Raw genomic sequence first — 23,479 nt, 5'->3', positions numbered from 1 at the left:
CTGCTGGGCGCAGGGTCTGGGTTCCTGGGGGCGCAGGGTCTGGGTTCCTGGGGGCGCAGGGTCTGGGTTCCTGGGGGGGGCAGGGTCTGGGTTCCTGGGGGGGGCAGGGTCTGGGTTCCTGGGGGGGCAGGGTCTGGGTTCCTGGGAGCAGGGTCTGGGTTCCTGGGGGCGCAGGGTCTGGGTTCCTGGGAGCAGGGTCTGGGTTCCTGGGAGCAGGGTCTGGGTTCCTGGGGGCGCAGGGTCTGGGTTCCTGGGAGCTGGGTTTGGGTTCCTGGGGGCAGGGTCTGGGTTCCTGGGAGCTGGGTTTGGGTTCCTGGGAGCTGGGTCTGGGTTCCTGGGGGCAGGGTCTGGGTTCCTGGGAGCTGGGTCTGGGTTCCTGGGAGCTGGGTCTGGGTTCCTGGGGGCAGGGTCTGGGTTCCTGGGAGCTGGGTTTGGGTTCCTGGGAGCTGGGTCTGGGTTCCTGGGGGCGCTGGGCCAGGCCCAGCCTGCAGGGGGCGCTGTGCGGCCGCTGCCGCCCCTCAGGGCCGCACCGGCCTGGCCCAGACGGCGATGCACCCAGAGCCCCCAAACCCAGTGCACCCAGAGCCCCCAAACCCAGTGCACCCAGAGCCCCCCAAAGCCGATGCACCCAGAGCCCCCAAACCCAGTGCACCCAGAGCCCCCCAAAGCTGATGCACCCGGAGCCCCCAAACCCAATGCACCCAGAGCCCCCCAGACCCGCTCCAGTGTCCCCAGAGCAGCCGTGACAGAACCTCCCGGGGCAAGGGGAACCAGTACACACACTGCTTTGGCTGTAGCAGGCATGGGGGCAGACAACCCCATTTGAAAATCTCTTCCTACGTGCTTTGATAAGAGGTAGGGATGAGGAGGTTTAACTCTGGCTTTAAAGCAGCCTGACTTTTGCTGGCCCTGGCCAGCTCCTGAGTTTGTCTATTGGTTGACTTGAACGAGATGGAGGTCAGGAAGCGTTTTCTCAACAAAGGCTGACTTGCAGCTCTTCCTCTGCAAAGAGAACTCCCTTGCAGCTCTCAGCAGCCTGCGAAGCAGAACCATGGCACGTCCACGTTCGGTGCTGTGGGGGCTCTGCGGGTCAGTGGCCAGGCAGAGCTGTCAGTTCTATCAGCTGTAGCAGAAACAGAAACCTTCCTGTAGGTACTTGTGCAACTTTCTAAACTGAAACCTGGAGTCACTCACTGGGCTGGTATGTTTAAGCAAATGTTTACTTTTCTCAAACAGATCTGTTTCTTGGTGGCGTGAGCATTTGAGAGGAAAATAGCACATATTATTTCTCTGTCTGATGTTGCTTTTAATAGAAATTTTCATACACAAGGGAGAGTTTTAACATTTGTATTCCCAAAGACCCAGGCATATTTTGACTGCATGGTGATTATTATTCTTTCTACACCCATGTGTTAGCTGCTGCATATTAGCTTATAGCAAAGCACAGTCCATTACTTATTGCTGCTTCTACTTGCTGTGTTACTTCCTCTGCTTCCATCTCTGCTCAGTGATAAGATTATCTGACACATCAGCTGTGTTGATAGGCTGGACATTTCCATGGACAGCCAGCGAAGCACAAACTTGAGTTTGTGACCACCCAAGGAAGATCCAGATTTTGGGACCCTCAGACTGTTCCAGGCAGTAAGAGGAAGACTTTGTTTTGAAGCAGAGCATTTCTGTCTCTTACAGCATCCAGTGTTTTAAACAGATGTTCTGCAGCTATAACTTCTAGACTATAGACTCTTCCATGTTTTTTGGCAGATCCCTTACAGTGGTGGAGTGCAACAAAATGTCTTGGAAATGGAAACAGGTTCAGGACCCTTTCTATCCATGTAATCCTGAGAATCTGCCTGATTTCTTTAGTGCTACATTTGGGAAAATGTCCACTGGACTGTCTATACTTGTCTGTGCCTGTTGCTTGCTCTGCTCAGTTTTGAATGCTGTGACTGGGTCAGCTTAAAATCTTCCCTCTAGTGCTCAGAATAAACTTGACTTCCTCAGTCTTAAAGCAAATACTAAATCCAGGGGCTGGCCTCATTTCTCTACTTTGCAGACTCCCTCAGGTTCACGTAACACTCTCCAGCGAGGATCTCCAGGGCCGGCAAGACCTTTGGAGGTGCCGTCTCAGTGCTGACTGCATGAAGCAAGGCACGTTCCTCCAGATCCAGCAGGGTAGCAGGTGTTCTTCCTGTGGGCTGGGGAGGCTCAGCTGCTGCACGAGGCTGGTCAGTCAGTAAATGCAGCCTCATGAGAAGCTGCTTGCCCAGACAGATTCCCTGAAGCCTGTTCATGAAAGCTGCTCCCTGGAGGTGTGTCTTGCACCCAGGGGCTGCCCCAGAGCAGCCCCACACCTACTTGCTCCTCCCACTGCGGGTGGCTGCAGTGTCTTCAACAGCCTCCTGGTTCAGGGCTGCTCTTTAACTGACAGGTGAGGCTTTTGCTTTTGATCCTCCCACACACACTGGACTTCGGTCTGGGAAAGAGCCTGGCCTGTGGGGAGCAGCTGCCTTCCGGGTACCATTTCCCAGTGAGAAGAAATACTGAGCTCTACCTCTGCCCTTGTTGAGCAGCTTGGAGTATGTGTACTCACTTTGTGCTGCACAGTTGCAGCAGTGGTGGACATTGCCTTAACCCCCGACCAATGTTTCCAAATCTGGCCTGCTGATGAAGAGAGACAGTTGTCATGTCATGCAGATGGCTTCAGATCATTTGAAGCCTTACAAGAGCAGTGCTGTAATTGTTATACTGGCTTGGCCTCCATTCATGTTTGCAAGAATTTAGGCTAATAAGAGGGTATAAAAACATATTTTCTCTGAGATACAGCCCTTATGGGAGAAGATCTGTCTTGAGAGTGAATCCATTTTTCAGCAGATGTGGATCAGGCCCTGGACACCACCAGTTTAAAGCAGACTTTTCCTCTGAGTATTCACCGTCACTGTTTTACAGCAGGATATTTATAGATGCAATTTTCTTGGTAATCTACAGAGGAGGACTGGAATTTACAGAGAACTTTTTAGTCAGCACTTTATGTTCCTGAGGAAATGCCTTAGTAGGGTTTAGGAAAAATGCCTGGGGAAAAGGCTGTTTGCCAAAGGTGCCAGAAGCAATGTGCATCCTCTAGTGGCTCCTGGCGTATGAAAACCTGGACCTCAGGCACATGCTTCACAGCAGCTGCTGCTGTGTCATATGGGTGACATACTTTGTGCTGCTGGTCATTATTTCCTTCTGTAAGCCCTCTCTGTCACTCCTCTAAACTATGGCCAGAGTCCCACCAGTCAGTCTTGCCTCTGGAACCGCCAGAGTGCTGTTGAAGTTCTCCTGAGTGAAGTTGCGGCCTGTAAAGGTAAGTAGCAACATCGGCAGGAGTGAAAGGGATGCTGGTGAGGTCTCATCTCTCAAAAGGAGCTACAGTGACTTGGTGAATGTTTTTGCATGCAGACTTGGGTTTTTGTTCTGACTGAGCTGACCAGGTAGACCTGCTGTTCCATAGCCTTTTGGCAAGTTGAAGGCTTGGTGAGGAGGGGACAACTCCTGAGTTATCTTGTTAGTTTATAAAGCAGTTGCAAATCTGCTCTTTACTGTTCTTTTCCTGCCCTGTAGAAAAGTACTTGCAGGAATAGTGCAGAGCAGGGAGAGGATTGACAGAAAACAGATCGGGTCTGGGTGCAGGGTCACCAGGCTGTGTGGGCTGGATATGACAGGCACAGAGGATGGCCCAGCCAGCTGCCTGAGAGAGGTGATGAAGTCTTCCTTTCAAGTAACAAGTAGGTGCCTCACAGTTACCCTGTGTTGCAGGCTGCTGGAAGGGGCATTGGTGGGTTCTCTCCCTGCTGTTTTTCCTTTTTTTTTTTTTAACCAAAACGTAAACCATTGTCTCCTCTGAGCTGCCTTTTTCCTGTCTGAATGGTGACAGGGAATCTAACAAAGGCATCTATCCATGGATGAGTCTAATGATTTTCCCTCACACTGAAGAGGAAAGCTCACCATTATCTGGGTGTTGTCAGATGTTCCCTCTGCCTAATGACAGGAGTCTGTCCATCAATCACAGCATTGCTGTTTCCCCAGCTGTGGCTCGAGAGCTGGGAACAGGAAGATATAAAGCTTCCTGGGAGGTCTGCAAGGCTAACGGAAGACAGGATCTCTCAGGCCTTCAGGAATGCAGCACTGGGTTCAGCCACGGGTGAGTTGTGGTTTCCTGTAGGTTTGCCTGATCATGACAACTATAGAGGATTTCCTAGAGAGGGTGAGGTGGTAGCCCTGTAGAGAGAGTTGTAGCAGTGTTTATTGCAGGGTTCATTCATCTTTATTTTCCTCATATTCCACTTCCTCAGGAACTGGAAGAGTAGGAACAGTGCCCTTGTCCTGTGAGAGCTGTATGCATGCTGCCCGGCCTCTCAGCTTCTGCAGCTGTAACTCATCCCACTTGCTGTCATATTTAGCTGTGACTTGCTGAAAGCAGAGTAATTGGCAGCCTAACTTTTCTTGTAGAAGAAAAAACTGGTCTTGCTCCCTTTGGACCATGTTGCAAAGGACTGTGCACATCTGGACTGTGCACATCTCTACTATGCACATCTGGATTGTGCAGTGCTGGTAAGAGATGTTACTCAGGTCAGTGCCTGTGGTTTTCTGCTAATGTGGTCTAGATGTGACCTCTTTCATTGTTCAGATGTCTGCTTCTGACTGTTTTCTTCAAGGCTCTGAGTCAGACACTGCTCATAGCAGTGCTGTGCTGCAGGTGGAAAAAGAACATACAGCACTCTTAATTTTTAATGCAGGGTCACACAGGTCTATGGAAATACAGTTTTGGAAAAAGCAACCAAAGAAAGCTCTTAACTTGTTTCTCTATGATGTCTTAGGATAAAATCCAGGTCCAATCCTGTTCAGTCCTGGTCCACAGCTACGGAACAATAGCTGTGAGGTCTGTAGGCAGCTCTGGTCATTCAGCCAAAGGCCTTCCTTTATCATCCACAGCACAAATCATCTGACTTGTCAAAAATTGCTGGTGATCACACTGTAGAACGTGTGTTGGGACTCGTGGGCTGAGTTCTGCAGGCAGCAGAAGAAAGCGTGATCCTACCAGAAATACCAGAGAGCTGGACTTGGTTGTCGTCCTGTGTAAACTTGTTGTGAGGTCCCAGGGCAAAAACAATTCCAAAAAACCTGGAGGAGAAGGTGCAGTTAAACCTTTTCTCCCCCAAAAGTTACCATCCTCTGTTTGTATTGCTCTTAAAACTTCTATCTTGACCAACTATGCTTTTCATCAACAAAAGAATGCCCCTTTTTATACAACAGGGAACACCCACTGGTGTTCCCAAGGACATCCCTGCAAGCTGTTCTGCTCCTGAACTTTTCCCTGTATGACAGACTAGCCACATTTCCTTTCTGTAAAATCACGCTTGCTTGGCTCCAATACTCCTCACAGGGCCAGCAAACCCACCCAGACTTGGCAATTGTCTTGCAAGAAATCTGTTGCTGGGCTTATGTGGTCCAGCATGGCTTGGGCCATGTTTCCTTGGCATCTTCAGAGCCTGTCAGAGGGAAAAAAAAAAAAAACCCAAACCCTAAAAAATCCCCAGGGCTATGTCAAACCAGAACAAGGGAGAACTGCTGTCACTCTGGGAATGTAAGAAACAAAGTTTGCTCCCAAGAACTTGCTGGGGAGGGGGGTTGAATAAAATCCCTACTGAGATGCCTGGACCCAGATCCAATTTTCCTAACCGCACAGGGTCAGTCAAAATTGCAGTCTTTATGCAGACCCATAGCTTTCTGAAGCTTATTTTCATTCAGTCTGTGTATCTCAGAATAATGTGAAGGTGCTCCTCCTACCTCAGTTGTTGGCGGGGGATGTGGAGCATCGCAGCATGAGTGCTGGGCCAGGGAAGTGTGCTCTGTTACTGCCCCTCGGGGGATTGCGCAAGAGCCGCACCCGCCTCTGGTTTGTGTGAACTATTAGCTGAGTAATGCAATCTCCTTTTGAATGTCCTTCCTGTTCTAGATCAAGAACGAGACATGCATTGGTTAAACGACTTACCTGAGGTCACAGAGTAAGTGACTCATTGGCAGAGGCAGAAATTAACACCTGATATATTTAAATTCCTGCTTCCTAGACCCCACAGCTACTGATTTCTAGTGCTCTTTCCTCTCCCAGCCTTTATGCCTCTTGCTCACTGAAGGATTTGTTACATGTGCGATTTCCAAGGTGACAATATGACCACTGCCAAGAAAATGAGATGCCTGTTCTTTGCTGCAGACATCTAGTGATATACAAAAAAGCTAAAGTTTTTTTTATTTCTTATATTTTTGGAACATTTTACCATGTCATGCCCAAGCTGATGCAGTGTCAGCATGCCTCCAGAATTGTACATGCTGAAGGTGTTAACCTGTCCTCTGATGTTATTTTCTGTTTTTCTAGAAACATCTTTGCTGCAGTTTCCCTGAAATGGGAATGCTTTGTCCATACCCCGTCTTAGTACAATAGCATAATTGCTTGCAAAAAAACCCCAAAAACCAGTGGGTGGGTTTTATAAATCCCAGTTCAGTGTTCAGCAAGGTATAACATCTGTTGTGATCAATATTTTAGAGCAAGCCTCTTTTGATTAAAAAGTTACAGTAAAGCCTTTTGATTTGTACTGAATAGCTAGATAATTCACAGGAGTAGCTGTAATCTCTCTAAACTTCTTGCATTTCGAATTAAGAAGAAATTACAGGGTAATTCTGTAGAGAGGTAGCATAGCCAGCTGGATCGTGTTCCTTAGGAGCTGCTGTACTGGCAATGAAGTACTTTCTGTTTTTTAATGGCTCCTGAGGTATGCTGGAGTCAAATCCAGCAAAAATATTGGTCTCCTTTATAATCTACTTTTTATGATAATCTTTCGATAATCTGGTGGGTAAATGCCAGCAGTCAGGGCTGAAGAGTTTTTGGTTTGATGAGTCCACAGAAAGGGACTGTCGGGTGCGCGGCCAGCGCGAGGTGCCACAAAGAGTGTGGCAGGAGATGAGGGTATTGGTATGGGCGGCACCTGCCGCCTCAGGGCGGCGGCTCGGCACTGGCCACAGCCCCGGCACGGTCCGGTACAGCCCTAGTACAACCCCAGTACAACCCCAGTAAAGCAGGCACAGTCCCGGTACAGCCCGGCACACCGGGCCCCGGACCGGGGATGCGCTGACACCGTGGTCCCGGGGCAGCGGCCGCCCCAGGACTCGCCCCAGCGCCGCCCGGTGTGGCCGCCTCCTGCCGCTTGTGGGGGCCGGGCCGGGCCGGCTCCTCCGCCCCGGCGCTCCGCCGCAGCTGGGGGGGGGCAGCGGGCGGTGGCAGCGCAGGTGGCGGAGCTCCGAGGCCATGGCCGGCAGTCCCTGCTGGTTCCCGGCGCTGCTGCTGCTGCTGCCGCTGCCACCGCCGGCCCTGCCCCGCCGCGCTTCTGGCTGCGCCGCCCGCGGGCTGTGCTGCCCCGGCCGCGACGCCGCCTGCCTGAGCGCCGGCCGGCGGCCCGACGGCTCCACCGGGCCCTGCTACTGCGACCAGGCGTGCGCTCGCACCCTCGACTGCTGCCACGACTACGCCCAGGCCTGCACAGGTGAGGGACTGCGGCCGCGGCCGCTCCCGGCCCCGCTGCCCCCGAGCGGACCAGTCCCCTGCTCGCCTCGGGCTCTGGCTGCGTGTCCGGGCACCACCGGGCTCAGTGCGTCTTGTGGGGTCGGTGAAGGGGCCTGGAGGAGAACTACTCAGAACTGCCCAAGAGAACTATGGGACAGGTCTAAAATAAGGAAGGTTGTGCTGAGCTATGTCAAAAAATGTTATTTCTGGAGCAGGCATTTCACTGGCATCATTCCTTTAACCTTCCACATCCCCATTTGTTGCTCTTCTTCCAGTGATCCCCTGTGTCGTATCTCAGTGGAGTGCCTGGAGTGGCTGCGCAGAGCCTTGTAAGACAACCTATCGTGTCCGGATGAGGCACATCATTCAGGAGCCCAGGAACGGGGGAGAAGCATGTCCTGCTCTGGAGGAGAGGGCTGGCTGTGTAGAGTACTGGACTCGGCAAGGAGCAGAGTGCCAACAGTCCCTGAGTAAGTCCATTGAAAAGTGTCTGGGTAGTTGTGGGGAGGACTCTGGTTTGGGTCAGCAGAGCTGATTTTTACTCTGTTTGAAGAATTGTTTTTAGACACCGGGATGTTTGCCATGGGCCTGCCTGGGCTAATTGAGAACTGAGCTCTTCATGCAAGGGCTTAGACACATCCTTCCCAGGACAGTGTTGGAAGTGGTACCTGCTATTTACTGTGATCCACTGTGTCTCAAAAGTGAGATGTTACAGGTCTGCTGTGTTCTCACTTATACAAGTGTAAATCTCTGAAAATTTTGGTAAGATTGGCAGATTTATGTCTGTTTAAAACTTCTGTAAGTGGGTGTTGAACACTTTTTTTTTCATTTTTATATATGTATTTTTTTATTTTATGAGTTATCTGCAAAAAGTCACAAAAGAGCAATACCTCTCAAGGCCGAGATATGCCTTCTCTGCACCGGAGCAGAGTGCAGGCAAGGGAGACCTCCAGATGGTTTCTGGAGAAAAAGCCTGGGTTTAGTTTGTTCAAATCAGATTTTCATGGAACACCTTTATGATTCTTTTAGAAGAGTTGCTTGTCATTTTGGTTGGTATTTTGGGGTCAAAATCTGTCCAGTCTGGATTACAGCTGCAAGTGACTTCTTCAAACCTGTTGAGAGCTGGCATTAAGTGAATATTGCCTCCCCCTGTCTTTGGCTGTTCCTGTAAGTAGGCTTACTCTGCTCAGGCAAAAATCTGTCAGTTATACAGATTCTCTTCTGAGTGGAATGGTTGACAGTGATGGATAATATGAAAATAGAATTGTTTTTGTTGCCTGTTAAAACCCTATGACATTAAAAGCTCATCTTTTCTGTTTTGCAGACATAAAGAGCCTTAGAGCAGCATTGCCACTGATGCTCTGTACCCTTTCTCTTTGGTATACACAGTCCCGGCATTAATAACTACAGGAGGGTTTGGAAAAGCGAGGAAGAAAAGAGCTGCAGCTGATGCCAGTGAAAGGGCAGGGTAAGTTGGAGGCTCAGCTCAGGGACTCAGCCATATGCCACCCACAGAGTCTCTCCGGTTGCAGGAGGGAGATCATCACAAGGAAAACCTTTACAGACCAAATCTTAGCTCCTGTCACAACCTGCTCTATGAAACCTATTCTGAGAGGAGATGATAGAGGAAGTGTGGCTCAGCAAGTGGGTACCAGACTTGGAATTAGATTAGTCAAATGCTTGACCAGTCTGTGTCCCTACTGGTAAAAACAGATGCCAGTCATACCTGATATTTTTTATATGTTAGCTGAAAGCATCAGCAGAATAGTTTTATTCCCTATTTAACCTTGTCAAAATGCAGGTACGCCACGTGTTCTGCTTTTAATGACCTTGGATGGGGGGATTGTTTGGTTTGGTTTGGTTTTTCTTAGTTAGTGATCTGTGGTCTCACAGGTGAGTGTGGCTCTGGCAGCCCCATGCAGGGCCTCCCCTGGTTTTTGAGCTGACCCGCCATTGTTCGGTTGGCAGGTACTGTGTGGAGTTCCAGCTCGTGGCCATCACGCCGGGCTGCCTGCACAGCCACCACTCATACACTCGCTGGATGCATTACCTCAGGGAGGGCCACACCATCTGCGTGGAGTGTCAGCACCCGGCTCTGCACTCCCCGAGTCAGCATTGCTATGGCGATGGCACCGGCAGCCAAAAGTAAGAGTTTTAGCTCTTGTTTCCGTGTTGAATTTTTCATTCTTCTCCCTTGTTCCGCTTGTTTCAGGGTCGCAGTGCACTGCATGCAGCTCTCTGGAGCACTCTATGTATACTAACTGCTTCTTGTTGTGTACCATGAGTTTCTTGCAGAATTGAAATGATGTGGTGAAGCTCATGTAATAAACCAGGGGCAAAGCCAGGAGTGCATGTGGGAATACCTGCACTCAGTCTGCTGAATCTCACTCACTTTAGGGTGGCACAGTTGTGGAGTGTAAAGACACTCCAGCCTTAGTTCTAAGGTTAACAGTCCTGTCAGATGTCAAATAAAGCCAATTCTATTTCTTATTTTTTAGCACTGGGGATTTTGTTTCTACGGGTGACCCTCTATGAGTACTTCTGGTGAGTGGTAGCTGGCTTAGGAACTTGGGGTATGTGCTGGCATCTGAGGTGAGGTGGAGGTACTGTTAAGTCTCTGCACATTCAGCGTCCTTACCCTTGAGAACTGAAGAAGTTTTGGGGTGATAGATGGGGACCACCCAGGTTGTACAAGTTAGGTAAGCTCTGGCAGGGATGAAGGATGGCTTGAAGCTGGGAAACACATCTGGGGCAGAGCCAGCAACAGAGAAGTCCTGGCTCCCAAACTCTGATGGTCGCTGGAGTCACAGTCCAGCACTGCCTAATCCTGGTACCTCCTAATCCCATTGTTTGCTTACTAAAGGCACCTCTGAAACTGACTGGCAGCCCTGCCTGAGAAAATCATTGCCCATCAGTGTTGGGCAGGAGTATGTTTCAAACTTATGTAAAGGTTGAAATAAGCATGTTTGTTAGAACTAGGAATTCTAAACTGGGATTGTCAAGCCTCAAGCACACAATGTTGCGCTGCCAAAACTGCCAGTGATGGCCTTTGTGTGCAGGATTTTTCTCAGTCTTTCAGGAAGAGGAAGTTACAATAGAGTTTTTTCCTTTCTTCCTCAGTTTGTTATGTAAGCTTTTAGATAAGGAAGTAGAAAATCTTAACTGCTGTGGCCAAGAGTAGCTCTTACCTGCATTCAACATGTAAGTTATTATAAAAGCTTACAGTAATGTTATTTTAATAAAACTCTGTAGCCAGCCAGGAGCATCAGATGAAGTGAAATAAAAGATATATTCAGGAATTCATTTCCTCATTGGGCTGCAAAAAGAGGGGATAATGTCATCCACCTGATCTGCTGAAGAGCAGTGTATGTGGAATGGAAGCTCCAAAAAAAAGAGCACTGTATCCTGTGGGAATGATCCTCAGATGCTGGCAGGCTGAAGACTGGAGAGAGGCAGCAATAATGGAGTTGGGGTGAGTGGTTCCCTGAAATCAGGACTCAGCCCACATCTCAGCAGATATCTTAAGTCCATCCCAACTGAGCAGAGCCTAGAAATTGTTCCCAGAGTCCTGCTGTAAGATGAGCTGGTGGGTCCATGTTGTTACAGACCTGTGAGAGCCAGCAGGGAAGCCAGCTACTTGAGAGCTCACATGTTTAAGGAGTAAAGGTAAGGCTGCCGCCCAGAGTTTTGGAGGGTGTGGAATTGCTCTGTGCACAGCCAGCTTTGTCTGAATCCTCCCTGTGCAGATTCTGGTATTTTGAAAGGACCCCAAGGCAAGAGAAAAATATAGCAAGCCTTTTCCAACCATGTGTGATGCATGAATCGCAGCTCTCAAGCATGACACCTCATTAAGCCAAGGGCAGGCATATCTGGAGCAGAGCAATAATTCCAGTTTCTGCAGAACTATAAACCAAGCAGAAGTTAGGGGTCTTTGGGCTATCTGTGGGCAGCTCTCTGCATAGGACAAGAGTTGATCCAGTTGTGGTAGCTGTGCTTCTCCGACGGTCAGGGCTGGGAGATACTGATGTGAGGAATTCCCTTAAACCACTGAATGGTAAAATCTGGGAAGGGGCACAGTGCTACAGAAAAATGTCTGTTCCTGTCACTGTTAGGTTTTACTTCACATTGGTACAACCTGTGGGCCTCACTGTGGCTGCTGCTGCTGCTGCTTTACAGTGGTAGAGAGGCAGAACTGGGCCCATGGAGTGAAAATGGATGTTCTCAGACTAAATGGGATTTACTGGGTGATTTAAGCCCTATTGTACCTCGTGGTGACTGCCCTGCAGTGGAGGTGCAGCTCATTTTCTCTCACCTTCTCCCTGTAATGACTGTGTTTCAGGAATCAGCTGTTGCACTGGCAGGCAGTGGGGAACCATCGATGCAAGGGAACCTGGAGGAGAATTCGCCAGCTGGACACTTGTTCCTGCCCTTCTGTTCACAGCTTCTTGTTCATCTGACTTCTCCTGGCAGTCCCAGCAAGCCCCAGTGTGCGGCAGCAGCAGGAGCCAAAGCAATGACTTCTCCATGTTGGAGGCTTTGCTTTCACTGCCTTTTCAGAGGTTGCTGGCTGTACAGGGGCACCTGGAATCCTCTCTCTCTCTGTGTGCTCCTCAATTTCCAAAGAAATCAGGCTGGCTGGGAAGTGCTGATCTCTTTTTTCCCTGAGAGAATCTTGTCTGACCTTGATGACTTCTTGCAAATTCCCCCTTTTTTGAAAGGAGTGAGAATTTACCAAATAACAAATCAGACAAAAAAGGCCGTAAGAACTCAGGTTTAATTATTCTTTTTCTAAAGTCTCAATGAGGAATCAACAATGCAGAGTAAATTAACTCAAGTGCCTTCTTTTTGTGGCAACAGCACTTTGTGGATACTTCCTGCTCATGCTTGTGTATCTGTTCCTTCTATTTTCACCCTCCCTGGTCTCATAATTTCATTTGGCCCTCAGTCTTACAGAGGGTTGATCTTGTGCTGCTGAGGTAATGACAGAACTTGGAAATGTGTTTGTCAAATCTGAGGATAGGAGGTACCAGGGACAAACTGGCCCTTGGAATTCAGGTTCAAGGAACATCCCTGAGTTGGTCCAAAATGCAATACAGTCCTTGGGCTCTAAATAGGAAGTCAGCTCAGCTGTGCCAGGAGGGCTGACTATAGCCTTGTGTTTTTGACTGGGAAATACTTGAAATATTTTCCTTATATTCTGCTGATTAGTATTCATACATTTCTATAAATGAAAATAAAGGAGACTGGAGACCTTCTCCCAATGTCTGTCTGTTTGATTAATCTGTGTGGTGCCATCTCTTTAGCTTCTTAACCTGTCTAATTTGTTCCAGACAGGAACTCGCTGCAGGGTGAGGTCAAGGTCATTGCATTTGTCATGCCCAGGTGAGTGGCCAGGGCTGGCTCCAGCAGAGAGTGTTAATGCTCGGCCCCACCTCTAGTCTGGAATCGGATCACAAACCCCTCTAATAACCATGCTGAAGGTCTTGCATGGAGACATCAAGGGGCACTGTGGGTTTGTGCTGCAGATGCTGAGGTGTGTGGTGGGCCATGAGAGCTCTGGAAGCGCCTGATGCCTTTGGCCAGTGCAGTAGGGATTTGAGAGCAAGGGTCTGCTTCTCATGGTGTGTTACAAGCTGTCTGTGAATTAAAGACTCAGAGGGGTTGATAGCATCCCAGAGTAGGAAAATTTTAAGGAAAAAACAAAAGGTCTTCACTGTTACGTTACTTCATTGTGTAACATAACCTGTCACTAACTTGTGGCCTGCTCAAGAACACTTGCAGGTGTGTGAGCGAAGGGGTGTGATCCCCAGAGATGGGTTGGGAATAAATCACTGGAGGATGTAATTTTGGTTTTTGCAATGAGGATCTCTGTCAAGCTGAAAGCCAGTTTCATTTCTTGGTGGTCTTTAATCAGAGTAGCATTTTGTCACTGGAAGGTTTTCTTTGTCCTGCAGAAGACCCTTATTGAGCCACCGGATCCTAAAGAGGCAGGTGGTCATTTCAGGAGCAGAATGGAGGCAGATACTGGAAGAGTTTTTCATTTTCAAAATCTACCCAAACTGTTGATCATGGGAAACCCTGCTTTTACCACATTCTTTCAGAATTGAGTACTGAAGCTATAAAGGGTGCAGTTTTTTTGTAGTAGTTTTTAAAAAACTAAAGTCTTCCACAAGGGTTTTTTTCTTGCTGCTGCCTCATCCCTGAGAGCTGATAACATTAGGTCTTAACAAGAGCTACTGGTGGTGGCATGGTAGGACTGCCAGGCCTTTCCTTCTGTCTCTCTAACCTGGAGATGCAGCAGTATAAAAGATTTAGCCCCCGAGGGACCCTCATAGCAGCTGTGTTTCTGCACAGGCTGTCACTTGATGACACAAGACATTGCAAATGTCTCTGCATCAGCACATGCTAAAAAGGGTTGTACAGTGTGCTGGCTTCACCTCCACACCATGTGAGACTGTACAAACAAATCCTGTTGGTAAATTCTTGGGGGAAGCATGTGTGTGAGAGAGAGCAAGAGTGAGCCTTTTGAGTAGAAGGTAATGAAGTTGTCAGATCACTTTCCCTACAAGTCAAAATTAGCTCATGGTTTTGACACATACTGGGTCCTGCCTGTTTCCCTTTAGGAGTTGTATCACCATTCATCATTATGATCTCTGTAATTTCTACTACCTGGGTTTTGGGAAAAGTGAAACTATTGGAAATCCAAGGCAAAATACTCCTGAAAAATGGCTTTGTAGTGTAAACAAGCAAGGCAGCCTCGCATGGAGGAGAGGCTGTTCTCCGAAGATGACCGCCATTCCCATGACAATGCTAAAAACCTTTCACCACTGGTTATCAACAGGAGAACATCTCCCAGAGCAAATAGGCAAAGCCAGGAGCTCAGTCCTCATCTTCCATAGATCATCCCGTTGGGCTCTGATAATGCGGCGCTGCCAGTTGTGCACAGGCAGCTCCACCTTCCACACACCTGACTGGCTCCACATGAAAGGAAGAGCAAATAAAGCCAAAGCACCAGTGAGTCGGATTTATGTAAGAGCAAAATTAAGCTCAAGTGATGTTCCTACACTTCCCCCTGCTCTCCAGCCGAGGATCTCAATATTTAATGATGAAAAGTCAAGCAAAAAATCCAGGTTCTTTTACAACCTGCTGAAGAGCCCCTGTGATTTTCTTTTGTAGAGAAATCTTTCATTGACATGTAATGGGGAAAAAGAGAGGCCCCTGTAATGTCCAGCCTGGGATTAAGCAGTTTTCTTCTGCATTTGAAACAGAAGGTGTTAAAAGATCGTTTTTTACATGGTCTCTTCATAGGCCTATGAGCTCCCTGAGTGTCCTGGTATGTGGGATTGCATTCATCTGAATATATGAGAATCTACTTCCTTCCATAAGGAAAGAGCCCTTGTGCATTTAGAAACAAGAGGTAAAATATGCCCAGAAATGGAGCCAAAGGTAAAGAAAAAGAACAACAAAAATGTAATTTTCTTAAATAGCTGTGTTGCTCTAAGAACAAACCATTCCTTTTGCGAGTTGAGCATGTTCTCCTGGAATGGTAGGAGTTAGCAATACTTCTCCATAACTGAGACGATTCTATAATCTCTAGCTTTCTAAACATTTTTTCCTTTATTCTTAATTTTGAGTCTTTAAATATTAAGATCACTAACTCTCTTTTTTTCTGCCTTTTTTTTTTTGGTGAAGTTTATAAGTTCTTTTCAATTATAACATTAGTTCCTTGATGATGGTTCTGATACTGCAAGAGGAGTACAGGTGAGAAAGGATCCTCTCCTCACCTGCTGCCCATGCTGGGGGGATGAACCCAGGAGGGTTTCTGGGCTGCCAGAAGGGCATGTTGAGCTTCTTGTCCACCAGCCCTTCCAAGTCCTTCTCCTTAGGGCTGCTCTCAATCCATTGTGCAAATGTATTTGTAAATATGTTTGTTTTATGGTAAAGCATTTCAGTAAAAATGGCTTAGTGACTGTACTGAAGTGTAGTTTATTGGGAAATGTGGAAGCCATGTAATTAAGCAAATGCATTTTCCAGGATTGTGGTCATCCAGTTTATTATTGATCCCGTGTGCCTGCAATTGATTTGTTCAGTCCTGTGCACCTTTACTAAGAAGTAAGTTGATGTAGCATAAATATGCAGTTTTATTTCCAGCTCATGGATGTGCAAAAGCAGTTTTATCTATCTTCAGTCTGGAAAGTAACCTCACTTTCATGGAATAGTGTGTGGCAGGTTGAGGTTTCTTTAAAATCAATCAAATCCTTTAACCCTCTCCACAAATGCACAGTCTTGGGCTGAACTGCAAGACAATGCATGGGAAGGGCTCCCTCCTTCATCTGTATCTTGGGTTATCTTCTCAATTGCTGTATGCAGGGCTTGATTAAAAACCCTACCACTTCAGTAGGGTCTTGCAGAGCTTGTGATGATCAGGAGAAGCAACCCTGTACTTGAAATTGGGGGAAAATCTTATGTAGAATTGGTGTGACAAGTGGATGTTCAAAGTTCTTATTAGTTGCAATTTTGTAGAGTGGAGAATTTCTTCTTTAATATTAATCTGTATTGTGCTTCATGTTCCACCTTACACTGAACCCCACCATTCTCAGGAGAATCTCAATTGCTTGGACCAGAGGCTTTCCACAAAACAGGGTGGGAGTGAACTTTTCAGAGGTTCTGAGGCAAGTTGGGTGAAGCTGAAGGTTTGAGTGCTGTCCATGCTTTGAGCAACCAGCATTGTGCAGGCAGGAACCCAGTGGAAGGCAGTGATTTCCAGGGGGCCCAGATGGCTACAGGGTGGGGCCAGCAGTGTCCATCCTGGACTCACAAGTGTCTGAAAGGGTGTAAAATGGCCAGATCAACAAAAGGCTCCCAGGATAAAGAGAAACTTCAACTATGGAAGGTTTTTTGTCAGAATGACTCCATCACCCGTTGATCAAAGGTGAGAGGGAAGGGGCATCAGGAATTATTTAAGATCCCAAACTACAATCAGACCTGCTTGCTCTCAGATCTCTGTCTTGGAGCACATACAGAGGGAAATCAAAACCAGTTTTCCAATCAGCTCATGTTTAGTCTGCTCTTTGGCTTCTGTCATAGCAGGGAGATGGTAAAAAGATCCTAGCCCTGTAGATTACTGTGTTATAATTGACTGTTAATTTGTGTGCCTAGTTTGCTCGTTTTCTTGATTTTTGCATCTATTAATTACTGCAGAGCAGTTCTTGCTGATAACTCCCTGACAGTTTACGCTGCTGTTCTGAAATTATAAAATGATGTAGTTGGCAGAATGGGTGCAGACATGTGCAGTTAATTGGCTTTTTGCAGAAGGAAATTGCATAGTATAATAATATGCCCAGGGTGCCATGGGAAGTGCAAGTTCTGACTGTTTCAGTAAATAGGATTGGAGAATATGAGCTCTGGATTGTATATTGTCTTGGAATTTATTCCAAAGTTGGGGAGGATTTCAAACCCCTGTCCCTGAGCTCTGGAGTCACAAACTCGTTGCTGGGAGGGCTCCTGTTGGTTTTCCTCAGCTCATTCATGTAGGTAACAGGTTTAACCGGAGAGAACTGGGGTCACTGCTCTGGTTGGGGGCTGTGCCTGGAGTCACAGGAATTGTGTGATGGGAAAACAAGTGGTGGGTTGTAGGGGCTGCTGAGAGGAGAGCTGGGAAACCCAGAGCTTTGCTGGGGGAAACAGAGCACTTCTTTTCTCACCTCTTTCTTTAGGAAGTAGGATTGAAGTCATGGAGGAGATTTTTCTAAGTGAGGAAGGTTGGTGAGAATGAATGTCTTTTGTTTCCTGCTAAATGCAAGTCTCAAAACCAAAGCTTTTTTGTTCTGTTTGTTTTTTTTTTTTTTTCCTGAACGTGAATGCACAGTCTTGGGTTGACTTGGAAGATGTTACACAAACTGGGCAGTTTTGGTGTCTGCAAAGACCTTCTTGGATAAAAATGTGAACAACTTGAAGGAAATTTGAAGGATAAACAGGTTGAAAGTTTATTTCTAGTAAGAAGCCATTTCTTTTGAAAAGAACAGCTCATTCCCCAAAAGGTTTGAGTATCAAATGTTCATTATTGCTACCTGGCCTTATCTGAAAATGTCAATAATTTGATATCAGGCTCAACACTTTGATGTCTCACAAGTGGTGCCAGCTGCAGTGGGGTGGCAAGGCTGGGACCCTGCTGCTGTGGTCAGCTCCTGGCCTCTTACAAACCCCCAAGACTGCAGCTCTTCTCTTTCATCTTCTTAGCTGTCAAAGGGGGAGTGTAAACTTCTCCATTTCTGTGAAGGGCTCAGGGTCCCTCAGCAAGATGCTCTGGATGCTCATCCTGTCCTGCATGTATGTACAGCAAGAAGCTTCTCCAGCCTCTCCACTGTTCTCATTAAAGCTCTGGTTTTAACAGTTGGGGATTTGTAATTTTTTTGTTGTTGTTGCTGCTACTGCTGGTTTTCTGCATCACCACTCATTCTTATAATTAAAGTGACAGCTCTTGAACTAGTGTGTCAAAACAGCATGATTTAGTCGGAAAAGTACCGGGAAGATGATCTCGAATCAGACAACAGTGATTCATGTTTAACTTGGTAAAGGTAAACCCTAGATCCTGCTGGCTCCTGGGGAAGCTTCCCCAAGGATAGGGTGTTGGTAGGAGCCCACATGACTGGGCCCCACTGCTTGGGGTTTATGATGTAAACTGTTTAACACGTTTTGTGTCTGTGTCAGGGCTGCAGCTGGACCACTTTGAACCTTAGCAAAACTTTTCAGACTGATTTTCTAGAAGCTGTAAGGAAAAAAAAAAAAAAAAGAGAAACAAAGGAAATTATTTTGAAAATTTTTGAAAATTAGTTGATATTTCCAGCTTGGCTGGAAATTCATTCTTTCCAGGAGTCCCAGCTCTTTGTTCCCTGACATCACAAAGCAGGTATGCCAATCCTGAAGGTATCTCAGTGGAGAAATCCCAAGTGTGGGTGATGATTGCAGCTACAGGAATGTGCATCTCCCCTGTGGTGTGTGGGGCAAGAGGGGCACAGGGCTGGGCAAGCATCCTGAGAGCTTCTGACTCACTGCTTGCTCCCACTCCCAAGCTTAATCTTGGTCAAGTTCTCACCCTTCCTCCTGCTTTTTCTGCTCCATGCTCAGCTGGCATCAGTCCATGGGGCTGTAGATACCACGGTATAGGTATATGTATCTATGTGTCATTACTGTTTGTCTAAGACGCCTTGTGACTCCACCAAGAGACATAATGACTGCCTGCACATGGGGAGGCCTTTAAATCTGTCCTGCTTACAATGGCTGCTCTCCAGCATCCTGGTCTGTAGTGTACAAGAATCTTGGATTAATGGCAATATTTTTATATTGCCTTAAATAAACTTCCATTCTTGACCAGAGTGTTTTACTTCATTACACAGGAATGTTAAATGCAGCATTTATCCACAGAGCTATGCAATCTTACAATAACAACATTTGATGCTGCTTAAGATTAAAGGGCTCCGGTTTCAATAGCAGAAAGGATTTCTAGCTGGAAGGAACCAGCCCTTCAGTGCTCAGGTACCACATAGTAGGAACCTAAGCTTCCAGTTCATTTTCCAGGAAAGTTTCTAATGCTGAAGTCACTGACCTTTGTGAGAAGATCACTGGAGTGACGGACTGGCACTGGTCCAGCGGGCACCTCCTGTGCTCCTCCTGCTTCTGAGACAATATCCTCTCTGCACTATGAACAATATCTTTGATTTCAGCACTTGTGACGTGAGCTGAAAAAGAGGAGTGAGTGGGGGTGTGCAGCTGTTCTTTACACGCTGCCCTATGAAGGTCACTGAACTGGGAGTTTGGTCCTCAGGTGCAACAGCTGGGATAGTGCAGTGGCTCCAGGAGTGGCTTTGGGCAGTCTAACTGCTGCTAGGATCTCTGCTAGGATGGAGATGAATATACATGACACACTTGTGAATTGCTCAAAGAAATTAGTGGGTGGGAGAGGAAAGAGAAAGGGGAGGTAAGGATGCCTTTTTCTCCTATGCTCTCATACAGTGGAAAGCTGGTGACTGGGAGCTATTGAAATGCTTGTAATTGTCTCATTAGAGACAGAAAATGTAATTAAAAGGGATAGCAATCTCTCTCCAAATTCAAAACATTGCAGTCTATCTTCAAAAGAAATTTTGGCTATTAGCACAGGTGGTAAAGTCCCAACAATTGAACCCAATCTAATTGCTGTGTCAAACCACTAAGGAGGAAAAATGAATTCCTTTCCAGATGCTTCCAGGCGCATCCATGTGTGGAGGGAATGGGAGCGTGGGTTGGGGGGCACAGGCAGCCCAAGCGCGGGAGCCCCTGAGGGTCGGCACCCACCAAGGAGGAGCAGAGGCCACTGTCTCTGCCAGAGGTTCTCCCCTGGCCCTGCAGGGCTGGTGGAACACAGAGCCCCCAAGAGCAGCACCCGGCAGTGCCGTCTGCAGATGGCATCGAGAGCATTGACTTTGCTGTGGATGAGCAGTTCAGCCAAGTGCTCTCCAGGACAACTAGCAAATCACTCACATATTTTTCATGTTTTGCTTAGATGTTGAGGTTTTAATTCCATGTCCAGGGAAAAAGAGTGTACCTTAAATTTGTCAGCAAAGGTGAGATGTGTATGAGTGAGAGAGCTGGGTGGAAGCTCCCACTCTTGCACCGTCAGCGTGACTCTTCCCTCTCTCCCTCTCTCCAAGCCACAGGTGTGGCTTGGACAGCTGGGCCCCTTCTGTGCAGAACAAGGGAGGTTCATCCAGGGCTGCAGTGAGCAGCCAGAGTATGTGCAGTTAGTTCAGAGCTTTTGGTGCTCTTCAAGACTTTCAGAAAGGCCTTCAATTCTTCAGAACTTTACAGAAATTACAAGAAATTTAGTTTTGCATTTCTCAGACATTGTGAGGTTGACCAAAATATTTGGCACATGAAGTTGACTTCAACCCCTGGTGTATTTTCTTTAAAAGAAAATCTACAAAACTCTCTTCTCTTGCTCTCTCATTCAGTTGCATGTGTTGCTTTTCTTCTGGGACCAAAACCAAAAGCACTGAAGTGCAGGGAAAAAAAGTCTTCCTGGGTCTTCCTCACCCCATGAAGAATGGAGCTGTTAGAGTTACTGGGGGTAAAAGCAGTCCCTCTCCCTTGGTGCCCCCTGGCTTAGTGCTTGCTGTGTCTCCGCTGGGAGAGACTGGCTGATCCCACCAGTCCTTTTGTATCTCACCATGGAGCTCTGGTGATCACTCTCTGGCAGCCAGAGGTCACCACTGACATGTCCTACTGCTCCTCTGCGAGGTGAGGTCAGGCAGGTCAAGAAACCCTTCCCAGAAAACCATGAGTAAAGTATTAGAGCTGGTGAAATACACCATCTTATGGTACCTGGCCAAAAGTTCACTTGTGTCTCCATGGTCTCTAAGACCTCATGTCTCCACTCTGCAGCTTGGAGAGTGCTGAAGGAGATGGAAAGGAAGGAATTAATAAGGAAAGTAAAACAGCTAATTTTTTGTTTCATTTCCTGAGAAATAAGAGAAGATTTTTGCAGCTAATGAATTATTTCTGAAAACACTAGTAATAGCTGCAGGCAACATTAGCTTCAACTTTCCCAAGGAGCAAGAATCAGTTATGTATCATTTTAAAATTCTAATGTATTTTCATTTGCTGTAGCTCAACTCTAACATGATTGGGGGTCTGGAAAGAGGCCAGAAGAAGTAGCCATGTTTCCAACAGATTACTGTCTCCTCAGATGAAGCAGTGGAAAGCAGTTCCTGGATCCTATTGAAGCCTGGGGCTACCAATTATCTCAGCAGAGAGGCTCCGGAGTCCTTCATTAGCGCTGGGGATGGGTAACTTCAACTAAGCAGAAAAATTGGTTTTGTCAGAGGTTAAATAGCTCTGCTGCTGCTTAAAAACAACTTTGCTCTGGACTTCAGAGGCACTGGGGTTTCTGCCTCCTTTTGAAAGAAACGCTATAGCATATCAGGAGGCAAAACCCAGCCAGGAATGTGGACTGGAATGTAGTGATCCACCAGCACATAATCCCCTCCCTGTCCCAGGTGGGCAGGTGGTGGTTTGAAGTCCCACCTTCCACCCAGAGCTGAGGCTGGGACACAGGGAAGAGGGAAGGTGCTGCTCTGGCAGAGTCTCCAGGGTTGGGTTGGCTTGCCATGGCACTGCTCAGTGACTGAAGGATGTGTCATCTGAGAGAAAAAGAGGAACAGATGGTAGAGGGAGTTACAGTGGGAGGAAAACCCAATTAGAAGTCCCAGCATGGTTTGTGTTGGGGATATGGATCTCATACCTTAAGTAACAGCCAGGAAAAGAGAGATACCAGGCTTTGTCACCCATGGTGGAGAAAATTCTTGTTTCAGGCAAAGAATGATATGAAAAAAACTTTGGTAAAGCTTCTGGGAGACTCTTCTCTGAAGGGAGAGTGAATGAGGGAGATATACAATAGCAGAGACGGACTTCATATGTCCAGTGTGTGGGCTCAGTATTCCAATAGAGGTTTTTTAGCTTCCCCCTCCTGGAAGAATGTTTAATAGTTAAAACAGCAGCCTGAGAGTTGGAAGTCTGTAATCCCACCCCTGGGAATATCCCCAGCCCCTCCTGGCAGAAGCACCTTTGCATCATTCTTGGGGGGGATCACTCGCACCCTATTTTGGCCATTCAGAAGTTAATTTTCAGAAGCAGAGAGCATTACATGAGCTGGACTCAGGCAGTGGCACCGCTCAGCCTCAGCTGCTGTAAAATCCCTTATCTCCAAGACAGAGTTTGCAACTTTTTGCCATGCACAGGGATGGGACTGCCTGGGAAACACTCCTCCCTGGGAGGGGTCCAAGCACTGGCTCTTGGAGTCCAGGGACTGTGAAAAGGCCAAAGACAGCACATTTCATGCTCTCAGCAAGAGCTTAGGGGATGCTGGACTCAAATTCAGCTGGGACAGTGGCTGTGGGAGGGGAACTGTTCTGAACAGGGTTCATGGGCAGCTCTCTGTGTCAGAAGGGGGAGAAAACAATGCCCCACCCCTGCTCACCTGGGCAGCCGGGTGTCGTTTCGCTTGCAAATACAAGCCTGAAGTCCAGAAAGCCCCGATGTGTGTTTTGCGGTGCTGTTGTTGCACTGCCCCCGCTGTGCTCACGTGTGGTGCCGCAGCCCTGCCCAGCCCTGGCACAGTGGGAGGAGGTTTCACCTTCCCCAGCTGCTGCCAGAGGCATCTCCCCTCCCGCAGCTCTGCCGCAGGTGCAGGTGATGCTTTGCAGGTGAACTGCTCAGGGGTGCTGAGACGAACTGTTTGTAGGAGAGCAAGGAACAGGGTAGATGTTCTGGGAGCGGGATGAGGGACTGAGAGATTTCTGGTTTTATTCTCTAACAAAATGGGCTATGGAATGAAATTAAAAAAAAAAAATTCCTGAACAAAATGAGATATGGGAAAATTAATGTATTTTTGCTCATTCTTTCTCACTCAGCATTTTTATTCCATTAAATTATATTCCTACCTGGTGCTACACTCTTAATTACCTTGCTGAATACATCATATAGGTCTCAGATCACTGGGTAACGTTGATAAATCATTCTTATGAAACAGATTCGTGTTTTCTGAGGGGTGCTCATGAATAAAGGGTCAGAGCTAAATACAGGACCAGCTCAGGCATTCCCAGGCCTCACTGTTGTGTTATGACCATCAAGTCAGTCTAGAAATTCATGGTGGAAAGGACTGCCCATCCTTAAAGCTTTTTGTTCTCTATAAAAAAGTCCAAGAAATGCTGTTTGCTGAGTTTATTCTGGAACTTATGAGAGTATCAGTTTCACAAACTTTTCCTGATGTAGGTATATATTAATAACAACACAGTACAGGGTGCTTGGTGTCCTGGAAATTCTAAGTACCTCAGTGTCTATAAAATCTTCCTG

General features: G+C 47.3%; 1 protein-coding gene across 2 annotated transcripts; it reads left to right on the top strand.

The window, feature by feature from the left end:
* The first annotated feature begins 650 nt into the window (after positions 1–650).
* LOC104687584 (somatomedin-B and thrombospondin type-1 domain-containing protein-like) lies at positions 651–12,849 on the top strand. 2 transcript variants are annotated; one of them, XM_010396770.4, is made up of 5 exons: positions 651–4,180; positions 7,870–8,064; positions 8,984–9,062; positions 9,563–9,739; positions 11,934–12,849. In XM_010396770.4, exons 1-5 carry the CDS (start codon positions 4,021–4,023, stop codon positions 12,049–12,051), a joined length of 729 nt encoding a protein of 242 aa, XP_010395072.1. In that variant the 5' UTR covers positions 651–4,020; the 3' UTR covers positions 12,052–12,849. The 2 variants fall into 2 exon arrangements, with proteins under 2 accessions (XP_010395072.1, XP_039419615.1); XM_039563681.1 differs by having other exon boundaries at positions 651–7,574.
* Positions 12,850–23,479: the final 10,630 nt, after the last annotated feature.

Source organism: Corvus cornix, chromosome 20, assembly GCF_000738735.6.
Source record: "Corvus cornix cornix isolate S_Up_H32 chromosome 20, ASM73873v5, whole genome shotgun sequence".
Taxonomy (NCBI): Eukaryota; Metazoa; Chordata; class Aves; order Passeriformes; family Corvidae; genus Corvus; species Corvus cornix.
This window is presented reverse-complemented; position numbering and strand designations above follow the sequence as displayed.

Coding starts and splice junctions, on each gene's coding strand:
- LOC104687584 (XM_039563681.1), top strand. CDS start 7,340: ATGGCCGGCAGTCCCTGCTGGTTCCCGGCGCTGCTGCTGCTGCTGCCG. Junction 8,065..8,983: donor AGAGTGCCAACAGTCCCTGA/GTAAGTCCATTG, acceptor TGGTATACACAG/TCCCGGCATTAATAACTACA. Junction 9,740..11,933: donor GATGGCACCGGCAGCCAAAA/GTAAGAGTTTTA, acceptor ACTGTGTTTCAG/GAATCAGCTGTTGCACTGGC.